This window comes from Crocuta crocuta, unplaced genomic scaffold (assembly GCF_008692635.1).
Source record: "Crocuta crocuta isolate KB4526 unplaced genomic scaffold, BGI_CrCroc_1.0 scaffold30, whole genome shotgun sequence".
Classification (NCBI taxonomy): domain Eukaryota; kingdom Metazoa; phylum Chordata; class Mammalia; order Carnivora; family Hyaenidae; genus Crocuta; species Crocuta crocuta.
The window spans coordinates 5396562-5420420 of record NW_027528345.1 but is presented as its reverse complement, the minus strand read 5'-3'; the positions used below and the strand labels follow the sequence as shown (position 1 = coordinate 5420420).

General features: G+C 38.8%; 1 protein-coding gene across 3 annotated transcripts in view; it reads right to left on the bottom strand.

The window, feature by feature from the left end:
• Nucleotides 1-883: 883 nt before the first annotated feature.
• The window catches only part of TMEM117 (transmembrane protein 117), a 454418-nt gene continuing 431442 nt past the window's right edge, over nt 884-23859 (bottom strand). For all 3 annotated transcript variants that reach the window (XM_077753237.1, XM_077753238.1, XM_077753239.1), the window contains 2 exons: nt 13871-14000; nt 884-2618 (listed from right to left, as the gene is read on the bottom strand). In XM_077753237.1, coding sequence (XP_077609363.1) covers nt 1972-2618; nt 13871-14000 — 777 coding nt within the window. In that variant the 3' untranslated portion in view covers nt 884-1971. The remainder of the gene's footprint in view (nt 2619-13870; nt 14001-23859) is intronic.

The following is a 23859-nucleotide window of genomic DNA, read 5'->3' as shown; positions in this document are numbered from 1 at the left end:
CCTTATGCTAATTAGATTACCTCATTGAACCACTTTTTCCTTAATATCTATCTAAAACCAATCAAATAATATATTCATGAGGACATACTGCTAATAAACACTCACTTTCTATAAATCAACTTCCTTCTTCATTCTAGAAGACAATAACTTTCAGAATAAAAAATATATATCTACTTATAGAATGTTGAGTATGTGTGTGTGTGTGTGTGTGTGTGTGTGTGTGTGTGTATACACATATATACAGTAGTCCTAGGTGGTATTATTTACTTGTCCTAGAGTCAAAAGTTGAATGTTTTATGTGATGCAAATTTGGTGATGGCCAATGTTACCACATTGGCCAAGCAGTAACATGGAAAGTTTCTTTAAACAGTGTGGTCAATGGGTTACCATAGTCAGCTTGATCTCTGCATTTTTAGTTTCAGAGATATTTATGATTCTAAGTTGCACCATGCATAGCTATTAAAGGTAAATGAAACAGCAGGGGCATGGTTCCAGTTGCTTCATAAACAATTGTAGTAAAGTGTTTATTAAAGCTGGCTATCAAGTGACAGATAAATACATAGTTCTATCACACATGCTAAATTTAGCATGCTGCAAGCTTAAAAGCTGATAGATCAAAAGGAGAGATTTTAAAAATCATAAAGACAAAATATAGTTATGTCAGTATATGACAGGAGAATAATTTTTCCTTAAAAGTGATATCCCCCAACCCCCTGAAGATCATGCAACCACAATTTATAGAACAAAATTAAAAGCCAGTTGGGTATATTCCATTTTTTAAACTTATCTGGCCTCAAGTTAGAAAAAATTAAACGGATTGTTGTTAAATTAATATACAAATGAATCGCTCTATTATAAAGAAAAAACTACATCACAGAATTACTGATGTATAATTCATATTTATTTAATGTATGATGTTTAATTCTTAAAAAAAAAACAAAAAAAAAACCACAGACACAAAACAAGCTACTAAATAGATTCTTTCATGCACATCTTTTTCTACCTCACAAGGTTCTGCTGCATGAATTTTAGAGGAGTTCCCTTATTCAGGGTCGGCATATGTTTTTCAATTTTCATTGTCCAGAGCCATATTTACAGAAAGATGTACAAATATTGTAGATAGTAGGCTGTACAACCTTCATATGATTAAAACTTCAGTTCCTTGGTTTTCTACGGCTTTGTGTAAATGCCAATAAATTTGAGAGTTCATCCAACTGTGCCTCTTAACCTTTGTTCCCATAGGTGAAGGGCAGGATTTTTAATCAAGTAGCAATTTATCTTTAATTAGGAAAACATAATTAGGTATTATCATCTAATTGCAATTACTGGTTGGAGAAAGTCACATTTCACAAGTAGTGACCCATGCTGGATTATCGTTCTCCTATTACTGAATTTTGAATCTGTATTTGTATTTGGCAGATAGCCAATATAAATTCAAAGGTAATCACCATTCCTCTCTGCAGTCCTGCTGTCAAAGTCACCAACTCCACTGCTGAATAGGAAAAAGAGATCCTCTCTAAGCCATTTCTTGGCTATATCTGCTTCCTGCTAAGACATCAAGTGTAGATCAAAATAATTGTATACAAAAAACCCCCATGTGAAGTAGGTTAGAGAACTGTTCCACACTTCATTTCTGGTACAGTTAAAAACAGTTTAATGTCTCAAGGCACCACTATGGTTGAACATCAGATACACGGGTAATCAGCTAATCTACTCTGCTGTAAAGTCAGGAAATAGCTTGTGCAGTTGTGAAAAGCAATTTCTAGAGGACTGTTAGATATACAGTAGGCACGTGGATTATTATACAAATAGAAAACAATGAGTCCTAGAAAAAGCATGTTGAGCACCGTTGTGGCATTGTTTGTGTTTCTTTACCTAACACTACGTAAACTTTACATTTACAAAAGGAAAGACTAACTTTTTAAAGTTACGCTCAAGGTTGCTTTCTGTGCTGTCTCCAAGTAAATGAATCTAGTTCGTAGGTGTACTTTTAGAAGTTGTTGGATCTGGATCGGCTTCTGTCCCGCTGGTAGATTCATTCAAGTGTGAGCTTAAGTTTTCTGATGTTAGGTGGGAAGACTTGTAGACAATCTCATTGAAGTCAGACCTGATGCAAACCAAAGGAGGGTCATTCAGTGGGTCTTCCACTGAGGCCTGTGTGTTTTCTCGAGTGATCCCCATGTCCTTGCTATGTTCTGATGGTGATTTTCTTTTCATGCGAGTGTAAGTTTTGTCTTGATTCTCCATGCCTTGCTCATTTTTCAAAAACCGTCCAAAGAACCAAATGAAGAATCCAAACCACACAAAAGCTATTAAACTTGGAACAAAAGCCAGACACTTGACATCAAGGCTAGCCCCTATAAACCTGCTGTGTAAGAACATATCTCCCTCAACATATGTTTTATTAGTCCGCGGGTTAGTGTGATTGGACCTCCATTCCCAGGAAAGTTTGGTTCTGTTTAAATCCTTTAAACTTTCGGAGTCTTTCACTGTATATATCTTCTGCCCTGGGCCAATATACTGTCCATACTCATGAGGCTTATAAAATATCTGGTTCTTCCACATATTAAGATCCAAAATCAGGACAAGAAAGATAATTCCATAGTTAAACCATTTACCTGCATTAAAAAAAAAAAAAGGAAAGAAATACTGCATGTTAGTTAAAGACCTATAAAACTGCAATAGGATTTCCCCCCCCAATAAAATGGAGATAATGGTATAATAGTATAAACTGTTCATGTCTTAGGCCTGTTAGCGATTTTTTGAGAGTGCTATGCTGCCATTAAATAACTGGCAAAGGATATTTCCTAAATGCATTTTAGACCACATGAGAATGTAACTGTAGGCCCCAGAGCCAATAATTTCTGCTATTTACACTAACCAGATTAAGCTGCCTTAATTTATAGGCACCACAGCCATACTCAAATTTGGTTCCATGTAGGTTATTCTCTAGAATATCTCAATTAATATCTAAAAAACAAAGTTCTAATGAAATTCTTAGAAAAGTCTAACATCTGATTGAACATCTCTTACAGTTTTATAATTATGTCTAGGCAAGAAATAAATCATTTTGCAACGCAAACACAGCAGTATATCAATTGAATTCACATTGCTGCTTGTAGGTGACCTGTTGATTAAACCATTAGTTGATGTGATTCAGGTCAATAATTCTTGAGCATTCATTTCAAGACTTTAAAAATAATTGCATCAAATTCTCATTGAACAGAATCCATTTATCAGACATATAAATACAACCAAAGCTGATAAACTGCTTTAGAAGAGACAATTTGGAGAGACTGTAACTGCTATAATTTCTTTGTAGTATTTAAAATACTCATACAAATAAGACATTGTTTATAGGCATATTATCTATGATATCTCTATATCTGCATATGAAAAGAATATAGGGGAAACTTTCAAGGGATACTAGATACCATTATAATTTTATTATCACAATTTGTTGCAAGCTTTACAATATCAAGTATGTCATAATATAGTAATACTTATAGGTTTGCTGTAGCAAATTAGGTGATACATGTAACAGGTTCTAAAAGCTTTAGTTATAAATGTTATATATAGTATGTCAAATTATTTTGTATCTGAAGATAACAGTATTGAAGATGATTAAGTTACTGCTTCACAAGATTATAGAGCTCTTGGGACAAGAGAGACAGAATCTTGGACAAACTTATTAAACCAAGAATGGTAAAATGAATTTTGCAATATGTATTCTAACAGAACATACAGCTATATAAAAATATAACTTTGTGAGGGGTTTAGGAAAATATTTTATCATCATCATTATACATTTTCAAGTTCCTACTCTATGCAAAATTGAAAGGTTTTAATCCTGGCTCTAAATCTTACTAGCTATGGGATCTTGAGCTTGTTTAAATTCTCTAAACCTCAGTTTCTTTACATGCAGAAAATAACAATATTTATTAAAGCTGTTAGTATTTCATTAGGTAATTAGATGCTAAACACAGTGCCTGGTACATAACAGAAACTCAATAATTGTTACTGTTATTAACATGAAAGCCTTGCCTAAGCCATGATAATGTCTGCATTTGCATAGGAAGGTACAGCTTCTTCTCTATCAAGAGAATTTATCTAAACTACCTGAAGGGAAATTTTAACTCTGCCAGTCCTGAAATTGTTCAACTATACAATTGTCAAAATCTTTGTAGTGGAAACTCTTGCCCAAATGATTTATTCTGCATATCCACACTAGAGCGTAAGTTGAAACACTGGGAATATTGTTTGCACATATGATAAACTATTTATAACATCTGGCACTGCTAGGCCTAACCACTCCTGCTCTTCTGGAGTCAAAGCCAAAACTAAAAGAGATTCTCACTAAGAATCAACCATAAAATGAGTAAAGAAAGCTCAAGCTAGTGAAATTCAATCAAATACAAAGGTGAGCATCATTATCAAACATTTATTGTGCTCATAATAGGCTCTGTTTTAGGATATCTTAGTAGACGCTGAGGACATACATTTTTGCCTTCCTGGGAGGAACTCATCATCTTGTTAGGGAAACAGAACAATGGCATCAACAGATAAATGGTAGGAAGAGGCCACATTTGTGAGGTACCAACTTAGTGTTACAAATGATAAAAACTGAAGATGTTGGGAAAATGGAATAAAGACTGAGAGCTAATATCTGCAGAAAGGATTTTTGGAGGAAGTAGTAATTCATGTGGTCCTTAAAGGGAAAGAAGGACTGAGAACAGCCTGGAAAATGTTGCGTTTCTTTAATTTATATTTTTATTATGCTGCACATAGACTAGCATACAGGAAAAGATCAGGTGATATGGAAGAGAGAGAGAGGAGAAAGAAAATAATAGAGAACATTGTAGGAAGAGAAGACAGGAGAGGAATGAGAGACAAGTGAATTTAAGTTCTGACGTTCTCATCCAGTATCAAGGAGGCAATAGTTTGTAGCTTCCATGTTGGAAAGCAAGTTGAGAGAGAGGCTTCAGTGCTTCTCTGTTGCAGGGGATTCATACTTACTCTCTTGCTGTAAACTACATATGCTGATGGTGAGGGAGAGAGGTCCTTGAATTTGTATGACTGACTATCACCTTGACTCAGAAAGATCCCTTGAAGAAACCTGTACTCTCTCTCTCTCTCTCTCTAGGTCACTGTTACTGACGCAGGAATAGGGCTGCCCCTCAAAAATTGGGCCCTGTATCTTGGGTAGCAGGATATCAGAAACCAATGATAAGCAGCATCACAGAATCAGGGAGAAGAAAGGAATGCTCATTGAGCTTGGGGAATGGTGCTTTTCTGGTGGGAAGAGATGCTCAGAGATTGTCAACAGACAAAGGAAAAAGATAAAATCAGAGTATAAAATTTGAAGTGAATGTACACTGATCAAACCTTCCCTCAGGATAGGAGGAGCTTTCTCCTATACTTTCTACACTACTGTTCTACCACCTAAGTTGAATGGTACGCTGGGTCACTTTGACAACCAAACTCTAACACTAAAGAATCACTTTATGTTATTTATCATGTGACCTGGTCTCTGAAAATTTAGACGGGATGGAGGAGGTACAAATCAGAAATGCGTTTTCTGACATCAGCTAATAGATAATCATCACCCCACTCTAACACATCTTTGCTGATCCTTAAGAGGGAAAACCACAATCACAAAACTGCAGGCTAGAAATCAGATAAAGATCTCATTCTAATATGAAAATAATACAACCTTGGGTTACCTGTTTAACCTCTCCAGATCTCAATAATTTTATTTTCAAATTGAGGAAACTGAACCAATGACTTCCAGTTCTATGATTCTGTCCTTTCCCCCCAAATCCTTCTACTTATTAAGCTATGTGAATTCAATTTCTAATTCTGTGAAATGGAGGATGATACCAATATAATGACCTCAAAGGATAATTGTGAGGATAAAATAGGAAGTTTATATCTGAAAGTCCTCTGACATCTATTAAATTTGCCAAAAATATAGGGGAGTATTATTTTTACAATTTCTTTCCTCTACATCTTCAATCCAGTTACTATAGGGTCTTGGCAATATAGGGAGAGAAGAGCACGTAAGGGTTTATAACAAAGATATAACCTAAAGGTAATCAAATGTTTCAGTTTGGATAAAACAGCATGAATCAGTTACTGGCCAGCTATCTAAGAGGACTGAGTGTATAGTTATATGTAAACACGCTTTGTGAATCAACATATTTCACATGTTGAAAATCCTTAGCAACTGGTAATTTGTCAACAACATGCAGCAGAATGGTCCCTCTAGAGAGAGGTCAATTATATACACAAATTTTGAAGCTAAAGAACAGGAAGCTGTCTCCAAGTCTCCTTCACAGTAGGGTGGCCATGTTGGGGTGGGAGAGTGCAGAAGGCAGAGAACAGTGAGACAGGCTTCCTACTGACATATTTCCTTTCTTTTCTTCTGTGGAGGTGGCACTGTCTCCACCCCTTGTGCCCCTAAGCACCCCCCCTCACCTCCCCCCACCGACTGTCAAAGCCAGTCAGGTGAAAGTTGGAGCTGGTAAAAATGCATAAGAAATGGCTTTTCCTACTTTTTGTTTGTTTGTTTCCCGTCCACATGACACAACTGCTGGTCCACTTACGCATTTACGCAGAGGAACGATGTTTATTTTTCTGCTAACATCCTTCCTTCTATTTTCCCACATAGTGTTTTCTTACTTTTGTAATGTGTTCTCTCCTCTTTAAAAAATTACTTTTGCCCTGTGAGATATGGCAAGCCAGTGAGCAAAATCACACGAGACAGCTCAGCCCTACTGTTCTTGTCTATAAAGTGAGGGAGCTGACCTCCTTACCTAAACCTTAACATTTTATGATGGGCCAGGAAATCTCCCCATTAGGGCAAAAAAGATGGAATACACACATTTTCATGCAGAGAAAGCTTTCCCTAAAAATAAAATGTATATTCTGAGAAACACTGTTTACCATAAAAAATAAATTTGAGTCCCTGAAATGACCCACATGGAAAAGGGATCAGACACAAAAAAGGAAAATAAGTGATCTCTTGCCATTTCCCAAGTGTGTTGTTGGGAATGTACTGTCAACCATAACAAGAGCTTTGGTATTTCAGCATTAATCATAGGAGGGATTTTGCATTTCCCCGTGTTGTTTCAACTACATAGCATAATGTAAGTCACCGAGGGGGGAGGGTAAGAAACCATATATTATTTCTATTAATCTCCTTGTTGAAATATCTCACTGTCTCCTTTAATGAGAAATCACTGCATGGTGTTGGTGGGATTACCTCTTGCTTGTATTTTGTGCCTTCAATGAATCCTACTGATCGCCAAAAATGACATTATAATGGTAATTTTATCTTTTCACATTGTGGGAGATTATAGAATTCTGGGCTAGTTGGTTTTAAAAGGATTCTTCACTAAATATCACTATCACTTAGCATAGGAAATGACAATGTGGGGGAAAATGGTTTTTCAATTAAGAAAAAAAGAGTATAAAGTGCTGATATTTCCACCATACAATAAACCTTGAATTAAATATACAATTATAATATTATTTTTTTACTCAGTAGAGTTGCCAGTTAGCATTGAGATTGAGCTGTGCCATAGGCACTTTCATTCTAAATGAGTGCTACCATTTGGCTAGACTCTGGCATCCAGTGCAGATACATGAAATAGTCATGCTCCACAAAGCCTTTTAATATCCATTATGGAATAACAAGCAACCATGGCCTTGAAAAAGATAAATTTGGGATAATTAAAGAAATTGCAGTTTGCTGTAACAGGCTTCTTGGCCAGATCAAGGTCTTCTCTTTGCAGATGTGAACCGTGAAAACCAGGCTCACTTGAGTTAGCATCTCTTGAAGTAACCACTAGGTAATTTAGGGATATCCAGGAACCACATTAAGTGCTTGGGCCATGAGGAGAACATTTAGTAAATTGAAGATATTTACTAAATAATTTATGAATTAATAAGAGTTATTTGGGTTAGTAAAGTAAGGTCTTAAGGCTTAAAAGCGAATGAATATAGCTCCCCTAAATGCCTCTCTGGTCATCATGGCCTCCTAAGTGGGAGAGTATTCCTTTGAGGACACAATCCAAAGTGACAGAGGTAGAAACTTGCTGTGATAAAAGGAGAAGAGGCCATGGGTTATACTAAATTAGGTGACCATTAGACTCTTGAGATTAGGAATTGTGTCATGTTCATTTCTGTATTGCCTAGATCCTGGCTTAGTTTTAGACACGTATTAATTCAGAAAATGTCTGTTAACCAAGAGGTAAACTATGAGCTAATTTGTCCAGAAAAGTACAAGGAGTAAAGTTATTGTCTTCAAGTCAAGTACATGTGTCACAATGATATGGTAAATGCTAGGATACTACTAAAATCAGATATAATCTGGAAAATTGGGAAAAGCAAAATATTCATATCCCAAAGACTATGATTCATTATATATTTCAAGTCTCTCTTCTGGCTGTAAAGACAATTCCTGAAGAGTATGTGAGTTTTATTACAGATGTTCTCATATATGCATCAATGAAGAAAGGACACCTCAATTTGGAGACGGCAGACAAGCTCAGAGGCAGCAAGAGCTGTCAGGCTATGGGCAGAAAAGCAACGATAGCCTTGAAGAAGATGAGTTTTGTACAAATAAAAGGAATTGCTGCTGTATATAGAAGTAAACAGAGTTAACTCTTAGAGCTGTCTAAATGTGTTGAAAGTAGCAGCTGCTTCAGGAAAGGTTTAGAAAAATTCACAACTGAGATAATAGCAAGAGGTCCTTGTGTACTTTGGATACATTCATGATCTCTGGGGACTGCCGTGGTGAACAGGATGCATTATATTTCCCTATAACAAGCCCCTTGTTAATTTTGTCAGACAGAATATTCTTCTGGATGAACCACTGGCCTGCCCTCCCCGGCACTTCCCATGATCTGACACAGGAGAGCTCTTTAAAAAACAATCTCTGGGAACTCATTTGCCAGAAATCATGTGCCGATGGAAATAAAACAGAGGGATTTTATTCATTATCTTCCACATTCTTGCCATTGGAAAGCACCTGTGCCCTCACAGCACTCAGGAAACTGAAATAGAACACAGCCGCTATGGAGGTTTGTTTACCTCTACATTTTCCATTTTTGCCGAAGGGGTTCCCGTGGGCATCATCGTGCCAACAGTGTGAATTCTCTCCTCACAGATGCACAGGCCTTCCTTCTGGCCTTTCCCCCACCCCCTCCTAATTTACTCAGATGACGGCCACCAACGGGACACTTCCTTTGTCTGGCTGGGATGACAGATGGCAGACCTTCCACCGGGATTGGCATTAATAGGACTCAGAGGAGCTTCTGAGAGCGAATTGAGAGGCCATTCCTCTCTCGCCTCCGGAGACTTAGTACCTCACATTTTGAATCCATCTCTGCACTCACCTTATAGGTAAAAGGGAAGAGGCCAGAGGAGATAATGACATGGTTGCAGTTAGCATTTATAAGAGTAGAACAATGGGCTTGGGCTAAAAGCACCAATGTGACCTAATCACTAACCATGGATCCCCTTTGTACGGAAGTCCAAATTCCCAGAAAAAAATATTTGAACACACCCTTGCATAGAGATGATTTATTTTTATAAGCTGCAGCCCAGCTTATAAAATGAAAGTTCCTACACACTGCAGCAAACCATCTGTCAAGGGGGATCCAGATGAGCTAAACAGATGCAACAATTCAAGTCATTTCTGAAATGCATAAATACAACTAGCATGGAATCAGGATTAGAAAATAACCCAAATCCTAAATGCTTTTAAGCTGTCAATGGGAACTCATCAGTGTCAGATAACCCTCTCCATACAGAGCTCGTCACTGGGACACATTTTTTCCCCATTCTTAGCTTTCTCCTTCTTGACTCAGAACAGTAGATAACAGTAGAGCATTCAGAATAGTAGATAAATAATAAAGAGCCCTCTCTCAGGCTACCTCATGTTTTTTGAATAAAACAGGAAAACAAACTCTAGATGGATGAAAGGAAAAGCTTCAGGTAAAAGGAGTGACAGTTTACTGAGTGCTTACCAAATAGCAGACAGTGTTTTAAATGCCTTGTGCCTATTAATTTAAATCTCACAACAACCATATGAGAAAAGTACCTTACTGTCCCCATTGAACAGATGAGAAAACTGAGCCTCTAAGAGGTAAGGAGCTTGAAAAGGACAATGCCATCAGTCAGTGGCAGGGCTGGAGTCTAGGCACCATTTACATTCCATTTTCTCAGCATTCCCTGAACATTATTTCTAGATTACAGAGAAATGACAGTGGAGGCCATGGTGGTGCCATCTTCGAACCCCAGAAAAGAATCACACAGACTCTTCTAGTGCATAAAGAACACAGTGAGAAAACAACAGATGGAGGTGTCTGGGGGTCCATAGGATCCCTTCCCATCGCTAACTCCAGCTTCCTCTGTGGTTGCCCAGGTGTTTCCTGTCATAGTCTATTTTGAGACCTCCTTTCTTGGCCCCAGGTCTGAACATCCCAGTTCCTGGCAGGACTCTATGCTGTGCCCTTCTCGTTAGGCCCCCATTCTATGGAATTTAAAAAATTTTTTTGTGTGTTTATTTCTGAGAGAGAGAGAGAGAGAGAGAGAGAGAGAATGCATGAACAGGGAGGGGTCAGAGAGAGAGGCAGATACAGAATCCGAAACAGGTTTCAGGCTCTGAGCTGGCTGTCAGCCCAGAGCCCGACACGGGGCTTGAACCCACGAACCAATAGATCATGACCTGAGCCGAAGTCGGACGCTTAACCAACTGAGCCACCCAGGTGCCTCTCTATGGAATTTTCATTGTCCTTCGGCTTTTGATTAAGACTTGCCTGTGAGAATAAATAAAAGCAGAGAAGAGAGGAAAGTTGACTGCAGAAAGCGTTTCTCCACAGCAGTGTTTCTCAAAGAGCGGCCCCCTGTCAGCCTGCATAGGCATCACTGGAGGCCCTTGAGATTCCAGGCTCCACCTCCTACTCAGGCATTGGGCTCTGAGTGTGCAGCTGACGGACTTTTTTTAACAAGCTCTCCACATGATTCTCACACACACACTGAAATTGGAGAACCACTGACAGATATAGAGAGTTGTATGTTTAAGAACCCAGGGATAATACTAAATTTACTTATCAAGAAAAGCACTGAGTTACCCTAGCAAAAGAAGCAGAACTTGTAGGAGCTGATCAAGTTAGTGTTTACAGTTGACTTGGACATCTGCAGGATAATGACTATTGAGCATATTAAAACGCAGTATCTACCATGTTTGGGAAATTTTATCTAGGTTTCCCCAGAAACCATTTTCTTACAAAGTAAGATAAAGTAACAGGAGACTAGCTGCTACAATAGAGTGTCTTCAGCAGCATCTTTAGCAATTAACAGAACAAAGAGGGTAACAAAACAAGAGGGGAAAAGTTCAGACTTTCTTCAGCCTCCAAACCTGCCACGATTTTCCTAGAAGTTTTTGTCATGGAGCTGGGGAGGCTCATGATCATCCTACCACATACTGGATTTAAATTGTTTATGGTGGAGCCCTTCACCCCAAAGTCCACGTGTACCCTATTTTATTTTTGATTTAAACTCCAGAATCCTCAAAGGTCTTACAGGCAGGTCCAGGCACTCAATCATTTGCACCGCCAATCTCCTGTCTCCGGGGAGACAGTCTGACTTTGCTTGTGGCTTCGCCATCACAAAGGAGCAGTTGCCAATGACCAGCATCACCTGGGGAAGCTTTTTAAAAGCCCCATTCCCCAGCCTTTGCCCAGACCTACGGAGTTGGAACTATCAGGAATGCGTATATTTATAAAATTTTCCAGGTGATATGATTATCTGCATAATTTGGCAAACGTTGCATCGAAGCCTAATTACAATATATTTCCACCTTCTCCCCAACTTTTTTTTTAAATATGCAGTCTTGCCAGTCTTTCCTCCTTTTAGGTTTCTAGAAAATAATACTTGGTGGAATAAATGTTTTAGTTCAGCTGCATGGAAGCCTTTATCTCAAATCTAATTACACTGAGGCTTCAAGGACTCCTGTATGCAGGTCCCTCTTCCAAGGCACTGAATATAATTTTTGGCTGTAACTTTGCTTTTATATTCTTAAATAGAGCATTCCAAATTGCGTAAGCTTTGGGCACCACAAAACCTGAACCTGTCCCTGTCTATAAATGATAGGAAATATGTATGACAGAGCTCTGCAATAGCCCCAAATTAAATATTTTTAATAACGATTTTTTTCTTACCAATGAGTTCCTCTGAATATCCCTCCCCTTTTTTCACCTGATGTTATGCATCGCAACAGTATATTTTTGACAGAGACTCTGATACTCATTCAGAGACAATATTAGTGCCATGATGGCCTGGGACAAGAGCTGATAGCAAGAACAGATGGTCCAGGCAGAAGCCCACCCGAAGGGATATGATGATGCCGTGTGTGATAGCTGTTTGAGAAGTCCGAGAGGGTAGCATGCTGCCGAGATTAAGTGGGGGCTCTGAAACCACACTATGTGACCTGAACTCAAATTGATTGATTTACCCAGTGAATTTAATAGATGGGCCTCATTCATTTTGAATAGGAGAAGAAACCTGCTGCATCTTCCCTATTCATGAGCTCATTCTCCAATTTAGGAAGGTCGCCTCATGCTCAAAGCAAAAACCAGCCTTCAAGTTGGGAAGCAAAGGTTTTTTGCAGGACTCAGATGTTCCCGTGTTCTGTGCTCATGCTATTTTTACTCAGCACAGACGGTAGTGTAAGCACAGATTTCTTCAGCAGTTTTTATTATAGCAGGTGTGGGATCCTAGGCCATTGTCCTTAAAACACACACACACACACACATTCACTATGTGCAACTGAACAGCTTGGGAACTAATGCCTTCATACATGTGATCATTCAGCTGTCTGCTTCTTTATGTATATATATGTGTGTATATAAGTGATAGCAAATATGTATGACAGATATACATATCTGTATACAGATATGTATACAGACAGTATACATACATATATGTATGTATGTATAAAGTGTAACTCCAGGTAGACTTTTCTTAGATGAGAATGACTGAAGAGTCATGAAAGAATATTATAATAGATCATATCAGAGCCGTTTAGGAAGCTGGGCATATCTGCAAAAGGAAATCATCTTGAGGATCTTCAAGAGCCTCACTTGAGAGAAACATGAGCTTTGCCACAGAAGTAGGTTTTACTCCATCGAATGAGAAGTGGCCAAACTCCCTAAAGGCACATGGTCTGACTGGTGCTCTGGGCTACCATTGTCCCAATCTGAGCAGGAAATGAGGACCAAAGTGTAGAGAGTGTAAATGCTCAAAGAAAGAAAGAAGAAAAATACCGAGCTGCATGTTGTGAGAAAACAACCAACCTCATGAAGAAAACCAAGGGGGAGCTTCATATGGAGTTTGACAGAGAGCGCTAACTATCCACGCCGAAAAGTGCAGCCTCCTCCTCTGGGAATAGTGTGTTAGGAACAGTAGAAGTGACACGGACATGGCTGCTGAGCTGGGGACCACATTTCCTCCTTCACTTTTATGTGGGGCCGTCTGATGAGTGACTGTCAATGGAATGTGAATGGAGGGCACATGCTTCTTTCCCATGCCAAGGCGATTAAGACAGAGGTAAGCCTTCTCAACCATTTTCTCCATTCTTGTTATTCCCATCGGCCTGCTGGATGTTGAAGTTGGAATTATTGAAGCTGCTAATAGCCTAAGTCCCGGAATGACAGTTTAGAAGCCCCAGGTGACCTGGAACCACCTTGCACTATTAACTATATGTATGCATGCCTCTAAAATGTTACTGCTTGCTTTTTTATAGCAGCTAGTATTACTCTAAGTAGGAGACAATCAAGTTGTGTTTAAAGTTACAACATACCTGTTATGTGAATATGATATTCCTCCTTGAAGATCTTCTGGAAGAAAGGAATCTTGAACTGCATGTGAGGAGTGTGCAACCCAGGAAGATTTACATCAACATCTCCCATAAAATGTGGGAATTCCCAGTCCTGTCAAGGAAAATCAACATAAAAAGATATTTGTGATTTGTTTCGTTCCTAAGCAGCAAAACACCAAAAATTGTCTTTTTATAAGCACTTATTTTAAAATCATTTAAATGCAGCAAGCTGTTGGATGTTTCAATCTGTGATCGTTATTTTATGTACATTAGGTAGTTGCATGCATTCAAAATCAAAATTAAGCCATAACTTACATCCTCAGATTTTCTCTTTAATGTGGTACTAAGAAACCAATATAGAATTGATTTGCATCTATACGTGTTTATCTCTTTCATTCTGGAGAACTGATCTTAAAATTTTATAGGGAGGAAGTGATCCATATTTTATAAATATGTGGTAATTTTCTTGTATTTTGTTTCCCTACCTTTTAAAAATATGAACCCTCTAATACTATGTTTTGTGTAAGAGGACAAAGTAGAGAGTATCTAATTCACTTAACCACGTTTTTCCACTCACATCCAAGGGCCTTTTTATTAATCATCTCTGTGACTACACGGAATGGAAAAATGCCAAAGACTCCTGTCCTGTTCTCTTGCAATTTAGCATCAATTTGAAGCAAATGATGGAGGGCCTGACATGCTAGCATGAGAGATGAACAATGAATTAATTCCCAAATGGTCTTAGTTATTTTCTTGTTGTAAGGGAAAATCGGGAGGGCTGACCCTCCCTCTCCTAAGGAAGAAGGATGCAAATGAGGATATTTTTAGGTGTCTCATCTGCTCTTGGCTTTTGGACAGAGCGCCAAACTAAAGTTCACTGCTAGCATGTGGAGAGAGAATAGACTAAATATTCAAGTATGAACACTTGAGGTGGATCCGCAGGCATTCATACACATATTTTCACTTTTAGTAACTAACCATGAAATTATCAGTCCTATTAGTGAATTATCTTTTAAAAATATTACTGAAAACATAATGAACAAGATATGAATTTCAGATCTCAATACACTGTTTCAACTTAAAAAGTTAAATTTTCCCACAACTTCTAGATGTCCAGGTGATACAGATGTGCCAAGAATAGAGTGCCTGAACATCACAGGAGCTTCGTGTCCGCTCCACTCCCCTTTCTGCTGAGAATTCTGGTGAAAGGAGGATAGGCTTCAGAGAAAAGAAGCATCTGTGAGTGGCGCTCACCAGGAAAGTTTTCAATGTCTATTCATTTCGGTATCTATGGATCACTTCAAGATGATTACAAGAAATAAACACACACAAAGAAAAATGAAATGATACCACATCATCTTTTTCTATCGGTGTGTATAGATATCTTGTTGGTCTCACTTCTCCTTGCTTTTCAGACATCCGCATTTGGAAAATTCGGAAAACCCTAAGCATAAGCTAGATAATTTAGAACATTCTGATCTAAAATATTAGTGGAAAATGGATTGGTAATAATAGTTGTGAATTACTGCATTTTATTAAATTGCATTTTCCTTTAATTTTCATCCATATTACCTTGCTCTTTTAGTTACTTGAAATACTCTTGCTAGAAGAATTGGAATTGAATTTGGTCTTTTGCTAAAACGTAACTGACATTGCCCATGAAAAATTACACTTGGCACACAAAGGGACTGGGAACCAGCATATTTTTCCCTTGCCCTGGATAAACATCACAAAGCATTATCAACAGAGCAGTCCTCTTTTTCATTTCTTGCTTTAAGGAAGAGAATAGTTCTTGGAGTGATTGGGCAGGTAGAGTCAGTGTACCTTCTTTTTGGAAAAGTGCTCTTGGGCTGTTCTTGTTTAGCTTTTCATTCCATGAAGTGAAAGTTTCTACTGGGTATGAAATTGGTTTTAGTTCAAAAGTAATCTTAAGAGATGTCTTGTAGAATGGGATCAAAGCTTCATTCACCAAAAAATAGTTCCTCAATTATTTCCCACCTATACTTGGAGAAAGATGAATTAAGGAAATGGAATGCAGATGAAACAGAAGAGAAAGTCTTGATCCTTATCTGGACGATGGCATTATTATTGTTTTTTTAAGAAGGATCAGGACAGGGAGTTTTGGGGAATGTGTGAGAGAAGTAGCTGGTGCCATGTATGAAAAGTTTTTGAAAAGCAGGTTAATAAAAAAGAGATGGTACATTACTTTAGAGTCACTCCTTCCATATTATTTTTTATAATTACCTCATTTTGATGTTCAAAACCCTTTTCCCTAGTCTTAGAGTTCCCTCGTCTCCTCACTAGTCCAGTTTTTGTATTTCAATTCCTACTCCCACATACTTCTCCAGACTCATTATTGGATCAGTGTAAATTCTGGCCTCACTTAACTTAGAGTGGAATGGTAGTAATAATAATAGTAATTGCCATAATTTGCAGGTAGTTCAGGGCTTGTCTTAATGGACAGTGGGTATCTGAGGCTGGTGATACCTACTTTAAGTAGGTGATAGAGAAGGGAGGGTGGCGTTCTGAATCTCTTTAGGTCTCAGCCGCTTTGTCTATAAAGTGGGGTTAAATAGAGTGACCTCACAGGCTACTTGTGAGGATGAGACAGTGCACAGACAGCAACGAGCATGGTGCTGGAGACAGAGGAAAGAGACAGGGAAGTGGCCAACAAGCCTGGCTGGTTTCCCAGCATGATCCCAGGGTTCATCTTATCCTGAGAGTGAAGCAGAGGAACCTGATCACACATGAAGTTGCCTCCAGGTCCTGGTGAGAAAGGACCGTCTTCTCCTTCCTGCTCTCCTCCACTGCACTGTGCTGGCCTCCTGAGGTCTGCGACTGGGACTCTGGTCAGAGTGGTGTTCTCCCGGGGGGCACCTAGAGCAGGGCTGTAGGGAAGGTGCCTCTCAAAGAGACATGTGAGGTGACCTCATGGGGAAGATAGAAGGACAAGAGCAACTTGGTTTCTTGTGCAATGTGGTGACACTGTTGTGACATCCAGAAAAGAACTGTGGGGGGCTTTAATGCTGGGGAAGGGAGGCACTGCTACTGGGCAGTATGAGCTGGTAAGCTAGCACATGAGTAACTAAGAGCTGAGGAAATGTGTGGACATTTGGCATCAATTATCAAGCGCTTGCAATGTTCTAGCATCATCCTAGGCTGTGTATTTATATTTTACTTACGTACAAAATGATTGTGAAAGCTTACTATCATTAGCCCATTTTACAGATGAGGAAACTGTCTTAAAATGATGTAGTTGTGATGTGGCAGAGCAGAGCCCAAAGAATATTTTCTGTCAGGTCATGGTGTCTCTGTGAACAGTGATAGCATTTACTGTTTTTCAGTCTGAACGGGGATTGTTTTTACCTGCTCTACCTGTTCTCCTGGAGAATCACTGATGACAGTCATCTCCTGCTTGTCTCCCACCAAAAGCCATTCCATGAAAAGCTTTAAACTGTATTCCCCCTGTCCCACCCAAGGGCTCTCATGTTTTATCTGACTCAAATTTGAACAAGAAGACCAACTCTTAACTATTTCTCCACTAAGCAACTGTCCCAGGGATAGCAGGCTTCCTTTTTTTTTTTTTTTTTACAAATAGTTTATTGTCAAGTTAGTTTCCACATAACACTCAGTGCTCATCCCCACAGTGTCCTCCTCCATGCCCCTCCCCCCTCCCCCCCACATCCATCAGTCCTCAGTTTTTGTCAGCATTCAAGAGTCTCTCATGGTTTGCCTCTCTCCCTTTCCCCCACCATTTCCCCCCTTCTTCTCCCCCTTGTTCCTCCGTCAAGTTCCTCCTAATCCTCCTATACGTGCAAACATATGATATCTGTCCTTCTCTGCCTGACTTATTTCGCTCAGCATAACACCCTCAAGGTCCATCCATGTTGCTACACATGGCCAGATTTCATTGTTTCTCATTGCCATGTAGTATTCCATGGTATAGATAAACCACATCTTCTTGATCCATTCATCTGTTGATGGACACTTAGGCTCTTTCCATGTTTTAGCTATTGTGGAGAGTGCTGCTATGAACATTGGGGTACATGTGCTCCTATGCCTCAGCATTTCTGTACCAGGGATAGCAGGCTTCTAATCACACTGGTAAGTAGGGACATTTGACTAACAGGGGATTGATAGCAAATACTGAGATTTTCTTGACATTGTAACTGGATGTGTAGCCAATTTCACACACAGCTTGTATACAAATGCTATGAGAATCATGGCTTTCTTTCTTGCTGGGTAAACGTAAAGAATATATTTTGGACACAAGATGAAAATGTGGAGTTAAGAGAATGATGAGGCAAGATGTGTTTAGCTACTAAGACCATGGTAGTGGGGTGCTTGGGTGGCTCAGTCAGTTAAGCGTCCGACTCCGGCTCAGGTCATGATCTCACAGTCCGTGGGTTCGAGCTCCATGTCAGGCTCTGTGCTGGCAGCTCAGAGCCTGGAGCCTGCTTCAGATTCTGTGTCTCCCTCTCTTTCTGCCCCTCCTCTGCTCACTCTCTGTTATCTCTCTCTCTCAAAATAAAATAAAGACATAAAAAAATATAAAAAAATAATAAGACCACAGTAGAGATAGGCTGATACTGTGACTGTATATTATGAAATGCTTTCTTCTTCAAGAAATGTTACCAATAGTAATTCAAAGCTTCCTTACTCGTTTCTGTTAGTAAATCTAACAATGACTACAGAAGTCTGTCACATTAGCAGTTAAGTGAGCTAAGAAATATTTAAGCACATCAGATCGTGCCTGCTCCTCCACTTCTCATCAGTTCATGGTGACGAACAGATTTCCTTCCACCTTTGTATCTTGCTTTACTTAAAGAAACAGTTAATTCTCATTCGGATGGGCATATTTCCCATATAAAAATAAATGAGCAGTGCCATGGTATATACTTAATCTTATTTTTTACATACTATGGCTTACTCTGCCTATCGCAATAAAAATCACATTTGGACACTGATGTCCAAATTACATTTGGATGTGTAATTTGGACTGATGCGTTCAAATCTGATTCTGTCCAAATGTGGCCCTATCATTCATGGACCACATTTGGAGAGAATTTCAGGGCCACATTAAGTATATAGGCAAAATGGTCCCAGGACATGCTGGATTCATCATTCCCTCATGTTTTCTCATTGAGACACATGCCTTGGGGCCAAGAGAAAGAACTTGGTAGTATGCAGAGGAACTCGAGCTTGAAACCAACACTGTTTTAAATTCCCCAACTGGCATTCAATTTCCCAAATCAAATGAAGAGACCTCACTTCTATTTAGAGAAGCGTTAGAGGATAAAAATGTAATAACACTGACTACTCCACAAAACTAAAGCCACAGTATCATTGCAAAAGTTGTAATTTGGGGGGGCCAAATATTGACCAGCTTTTTTTTTATATAACAGTTATACTATAACTATACAGGGAATTTACTGAAAAGTAGTTATAACCATTTCAAAAAGAATTGACAATAAATTCTTAAATGTTAATAAAAACTAGCAACATGTTTCAGTGGAATCATTTATATCTTTTCATAGGCATTAGGTTATTAAACTTTAAATGATTTCAAAAGCTAACTATACAGATAGGCTTTTTTTCCCCCTCTTCATTAATACATATTTCTCCTCATATTTCAAAAACAAATACAGTCCTATGAATATCAGAACATCATCTCACCAACAATTTCTCCAGCTTGTAAAGAAAGTATCCTTAGTACTTCTATGTTGCTAGTGTCCTAGCAACAAGATTTTAGGTAACAGTGAGCTGTGGTGGCCTGAAGAATTGTACTTATGCTTTGGGTGATATTTTTGTTTCTTATTAAGAATCTCGAGTGCCTCATTTCTTTCAGCAACCCTATTCTTTTTCTAATTGGCAAAGTTGCCTTGGTATCACTTGGCTGAATAAATCCTTGAAAACCTTGACATATAGTAGATTTTGCTTATTTGTTTGCTCCTTGCCTGTCTCTCCCACTGGAATGTAAGCTCCAGGGAGCTTACAGAAGTTTTTTTCTGCTTTGTTCTACTGGTCTATTCCTCATACTTGAAGGAGTGCTCAGCATATAGTAAGAACTCAAATATTTGTCAAATTGATGAATGGAACTCTCTGAAAGTTTAACATATACAACAATCTCTTGTTGGTTTCATGTCTGGTTTCACAGAATGGATGTAGGTAAACAGAGGCAATGCAACAAATACTTGTCTTCCTAAATAATATTAAAAATCTATCTGATACTCATTATGAAAAAATAACTGGATGTTTCTCCTCCCCTCCCATAAACCAGGTATACTAGAATCATGCAGAGTATAACCCAAAGATTAAACCATTTGCCAAAGATCACAGAGGAAAGGAGATGGCAGATAACTAGAGAACGAAAGTGGTCAAATGCCAATATTGTGAGATGAGTTAATGTTTGGGGAGTTACTAAAAATGCCTGTTGGGATGATCCAAGACACCCGTTTAGTTACCAGATGTACAATTAGTGAATTGGTATTTAGTAAAGAAACTCATGAGACATGTCCGACCTAGTCAGAGAACAAAAAAGAGAATATAAGCCAACATGTGATTAAATAAAGGGGGAGGATCATTTCCCACAGTGGTTGACGGCAGGAAGACCGTCAAGTCAAGGCTGTCCATCAGAGATACCCTCCAGTAAATTGTGAGTGACGTACAAGAAGGAGTTAGCGAGAGGTTCCTTAGATACCCTTTGACAAACACCTTTTTCTCATACATTGTTCTTTGTTTTTCCCTTAATATTCACTATTTTCCCCAGGGCAAATGCATTCAATAATATTTTGAAGTTTTCTCTCAGGAGGCACACATCTATTTTAAAAAATCTTAAATCTTTAGGGAAAAATCTTGGCTTTCTGGTTGAAGTAGGCTTTGTCAACAAGTAGTAGAGATGGCAGATCTCATTCATTGCTAAGACAAATCCCAAGTCGAGCTGTAAAGCCTTACTTAAAATGGTCAAAGACGATGACTCTTCTATGTGTTTTTGTATCTTCTAAGATACCAATTAACTCTCAAAATGTGGCCCAAACAATCTAATTTATCCCAAGGGCCTATTCTGATTTGTTATTTAATGTATTTCTTCATCGATAATTTTTCTTACTTACAAAGGCCAGTAAGAATTTTCCAGGTAGTCTTGAAGCCAACATATATCAATTAGATATAAGCAATGGTTAAGTGCCTGTAGAAAAAGCCAATAAGTCAGGCCCTGAGTAGATCTGAAAAGTAAGTATAGTTTTTTGTTACTTTTAAAAGACCCTACCATGAGGTTCTGACAAAAGAGCAGTTGGTTTTTTTAAAACAAGCTTTTTTTTTTTTTTTTTTTTTTTTTTTTTATCTAGACACCTCAAAAACTTCGTTCCTTTAGGCACCAAGATGGAAGAGTGTCTGATGAAATGCACTGGGCCTCATTAACAGATGTCCTGCTTTGGCAGACTGATGTGATGAAGGACAAAATAAAAGTCAGTCCTGTAAGTGTTTACAACTAATAGAAATGCATCATGTGGCACCTAGGAATAATGGGAAATCAATACTCCTCACTGGGGTGATACAGTTCACCAGTACACAAGAAAGAGTACTTGACAGCGGAGAGACTCCTTTGTGGGGGGATGGGAAGAAACAAACCATTGCCTATGACAAGTTGCTGATAACTAAAGTTAGTGCAAAGTCTAATTTAAAAAAAAATTTTTTTAATATATATTTCTGAGAGAGGGAGAGAGACAGGGTGAGCAGGGGAGGGTCAGAGAGAGAGGAAGACGCAGAATCCAAAGCAGGCTCCAGGCTCTGAGCTAGCTACCAGCACAGAGCCTGATGCAGGGCTCGAATCCACGAACCGTGAGATCATGACTTGAGCCAAAGTCGGACACTCAACTGACTGAGCCATCCAGGCGACCCTAATTTTTTAAATATCTATTTATCTTTGAGAGAGAGAGACATGGAGTGTGAGCAGGAAAGAGGCAGAGGGAGAGGGAGACAGTATCTGAAGCAGGTTCCAGGCTCTGAGCTCTCGGCACAGAGCCTGGCGCAGGGCTCGAACCCACAAACTGTGAGATCGTGACCTGAGCCAAAGTTGGATGCTTAACCACCTGAGCCACCCAGGTGCCCTAATTAGCACAAAGTCTAAAGAAATACATTCTTATAACTCAATAATAAATCCTTTTCAATAAAATTTTCCATCAGTTATTAAGCAATTTGACTTACTTTTCACTTCTTCAGAAGAGTGACTATAAACTACCTAATAAATTGGCATATTTCTTACTTAAATGAGAGCTCCTAATAACTAGTCTTTGCCTTGTAAGGAAAGAGTAAAGTCTAGTGGAAGGAGGTCCTTAGACAACACATTTTTATGTTATTTGTCAGCCACTGGCTGCAGTTCAATATCACATAGCCCTTTGCTTACTCTGTGCTTTATTGTATTTGCACATTTGGTACAAAATGTCAGTGCTCCAGTGTCTGTTCTGGCTCTGTGCATGCTGCCAGCAGTGGTCACATTCAATTGTCTGAATGACTAATTTCTTCTATGGGCTATACAGAAAAATTAATTTGCTGACTTACAAAAGAATAGATATTATTGTCCTTGGTAAAAAATTTTATTTAATATTCAAGTAATATCTCTCTGTGAAAATAATAATAGTGGAGATCAGTGGGTAAATGTAATTCAATAGAAAAATATTCACTTCACAGATAAAAGAGGGAGTATAAAGTTGATCTAAATATCAGATGGGTGGTTAAAGTAAATTACGTGTAGGATTTCTTGCAATGGGTTCATTTCTGTGACTGTTATTTCTTTCGGGAGTGTCTCGTGGAGCATATATTCTAGTCAGGAGATCAGTCAGTCAGCAAATAGCATTATAATATGATGTCAAATAGTGATATATACTGTGAAGGAAATCCAGCAGGGTTAGGGGATGAAGAGTAGTGAGTTAGGGATGGGTGCTAGTTTAGCTAATCAGAAGAAAGCTTCTTTGAGGGTGACCTTTGTATGGACTACTGATTGGCAGGAAAGAGCGAGCTGCAAAGTTGTTGAGGAGAAGCAGATCAGCGAGGAGGAGGAGCAAATGCAAAGACCCTGAGGAGGGAATGAGGTGGGTGTGCTCAGGAAGGGCAAGGGTAGAATGGTTGCAGTGGTCTGAGTGGTGCTGGCTGTAGGACGAACAAAGGCCTGTGAGGAGCCCGCTGCAGTAGTTTAGCTGTGAGACGGTGGTGGGGAAACAAGGGTGGTCAGGTATTCAGATCAACATGTATTTTAAACATTACCAACAGAACTTCTGAATTTACCAGTTGCTAAAACGACCAGTAGCATTAACTGGGTAAGGAAAGACTGAGGAGACAATACACTTGTAGAAGGTAGGGAGGTGGGTAAGAAATCCAGAGATTTTTTTTCAGAACATGAAAAATCAGACATCCAAATGGAAATGTTGCGTGGGTAGTTGGGAGGCTTAGGGGAGAAGCAAAAAGCTGGAGATGTAGATGCACTGGAGTCACCAGTGCATGGATCGACCTAAAGCCATAGAACTGAATAAAATCACCTGGAAAGCCAGGAAAAGAGGAGACTTACCAAGGATGGGGCATTGAGGCACACCAACATTTAGAGGTTGGAGAGGAGAGGCCAGTAAGGAAAACTGAAAAGGAATGGCATACATTACAAGAAAAACAGGAGAAAGTGACATCCAAGAAGCCAGGTGGAAAAAGTGTTTCAAGAAGGAAGTAGTGATTAATTATGTTGAATGCACCTAAAAGATTGAGTAGGAAGACTGAAAATTAACTATAGTACTTGACAATATGAGGGTAGTTGATCTTCATAAGGCCTCTGAGCTCCAGAGGAAGATGATATAGTGGACAAAAGTCTGGAGTTTGTTCAAAAGAAAATAGAAGATGAGAAGTAGAGGCAATAAGACAGAACTCTTATGAGATTAATTTTTTTTTTTTTTTTTTTTTTTTTTTTGTGGGAGAAGGAAAAAAAATCA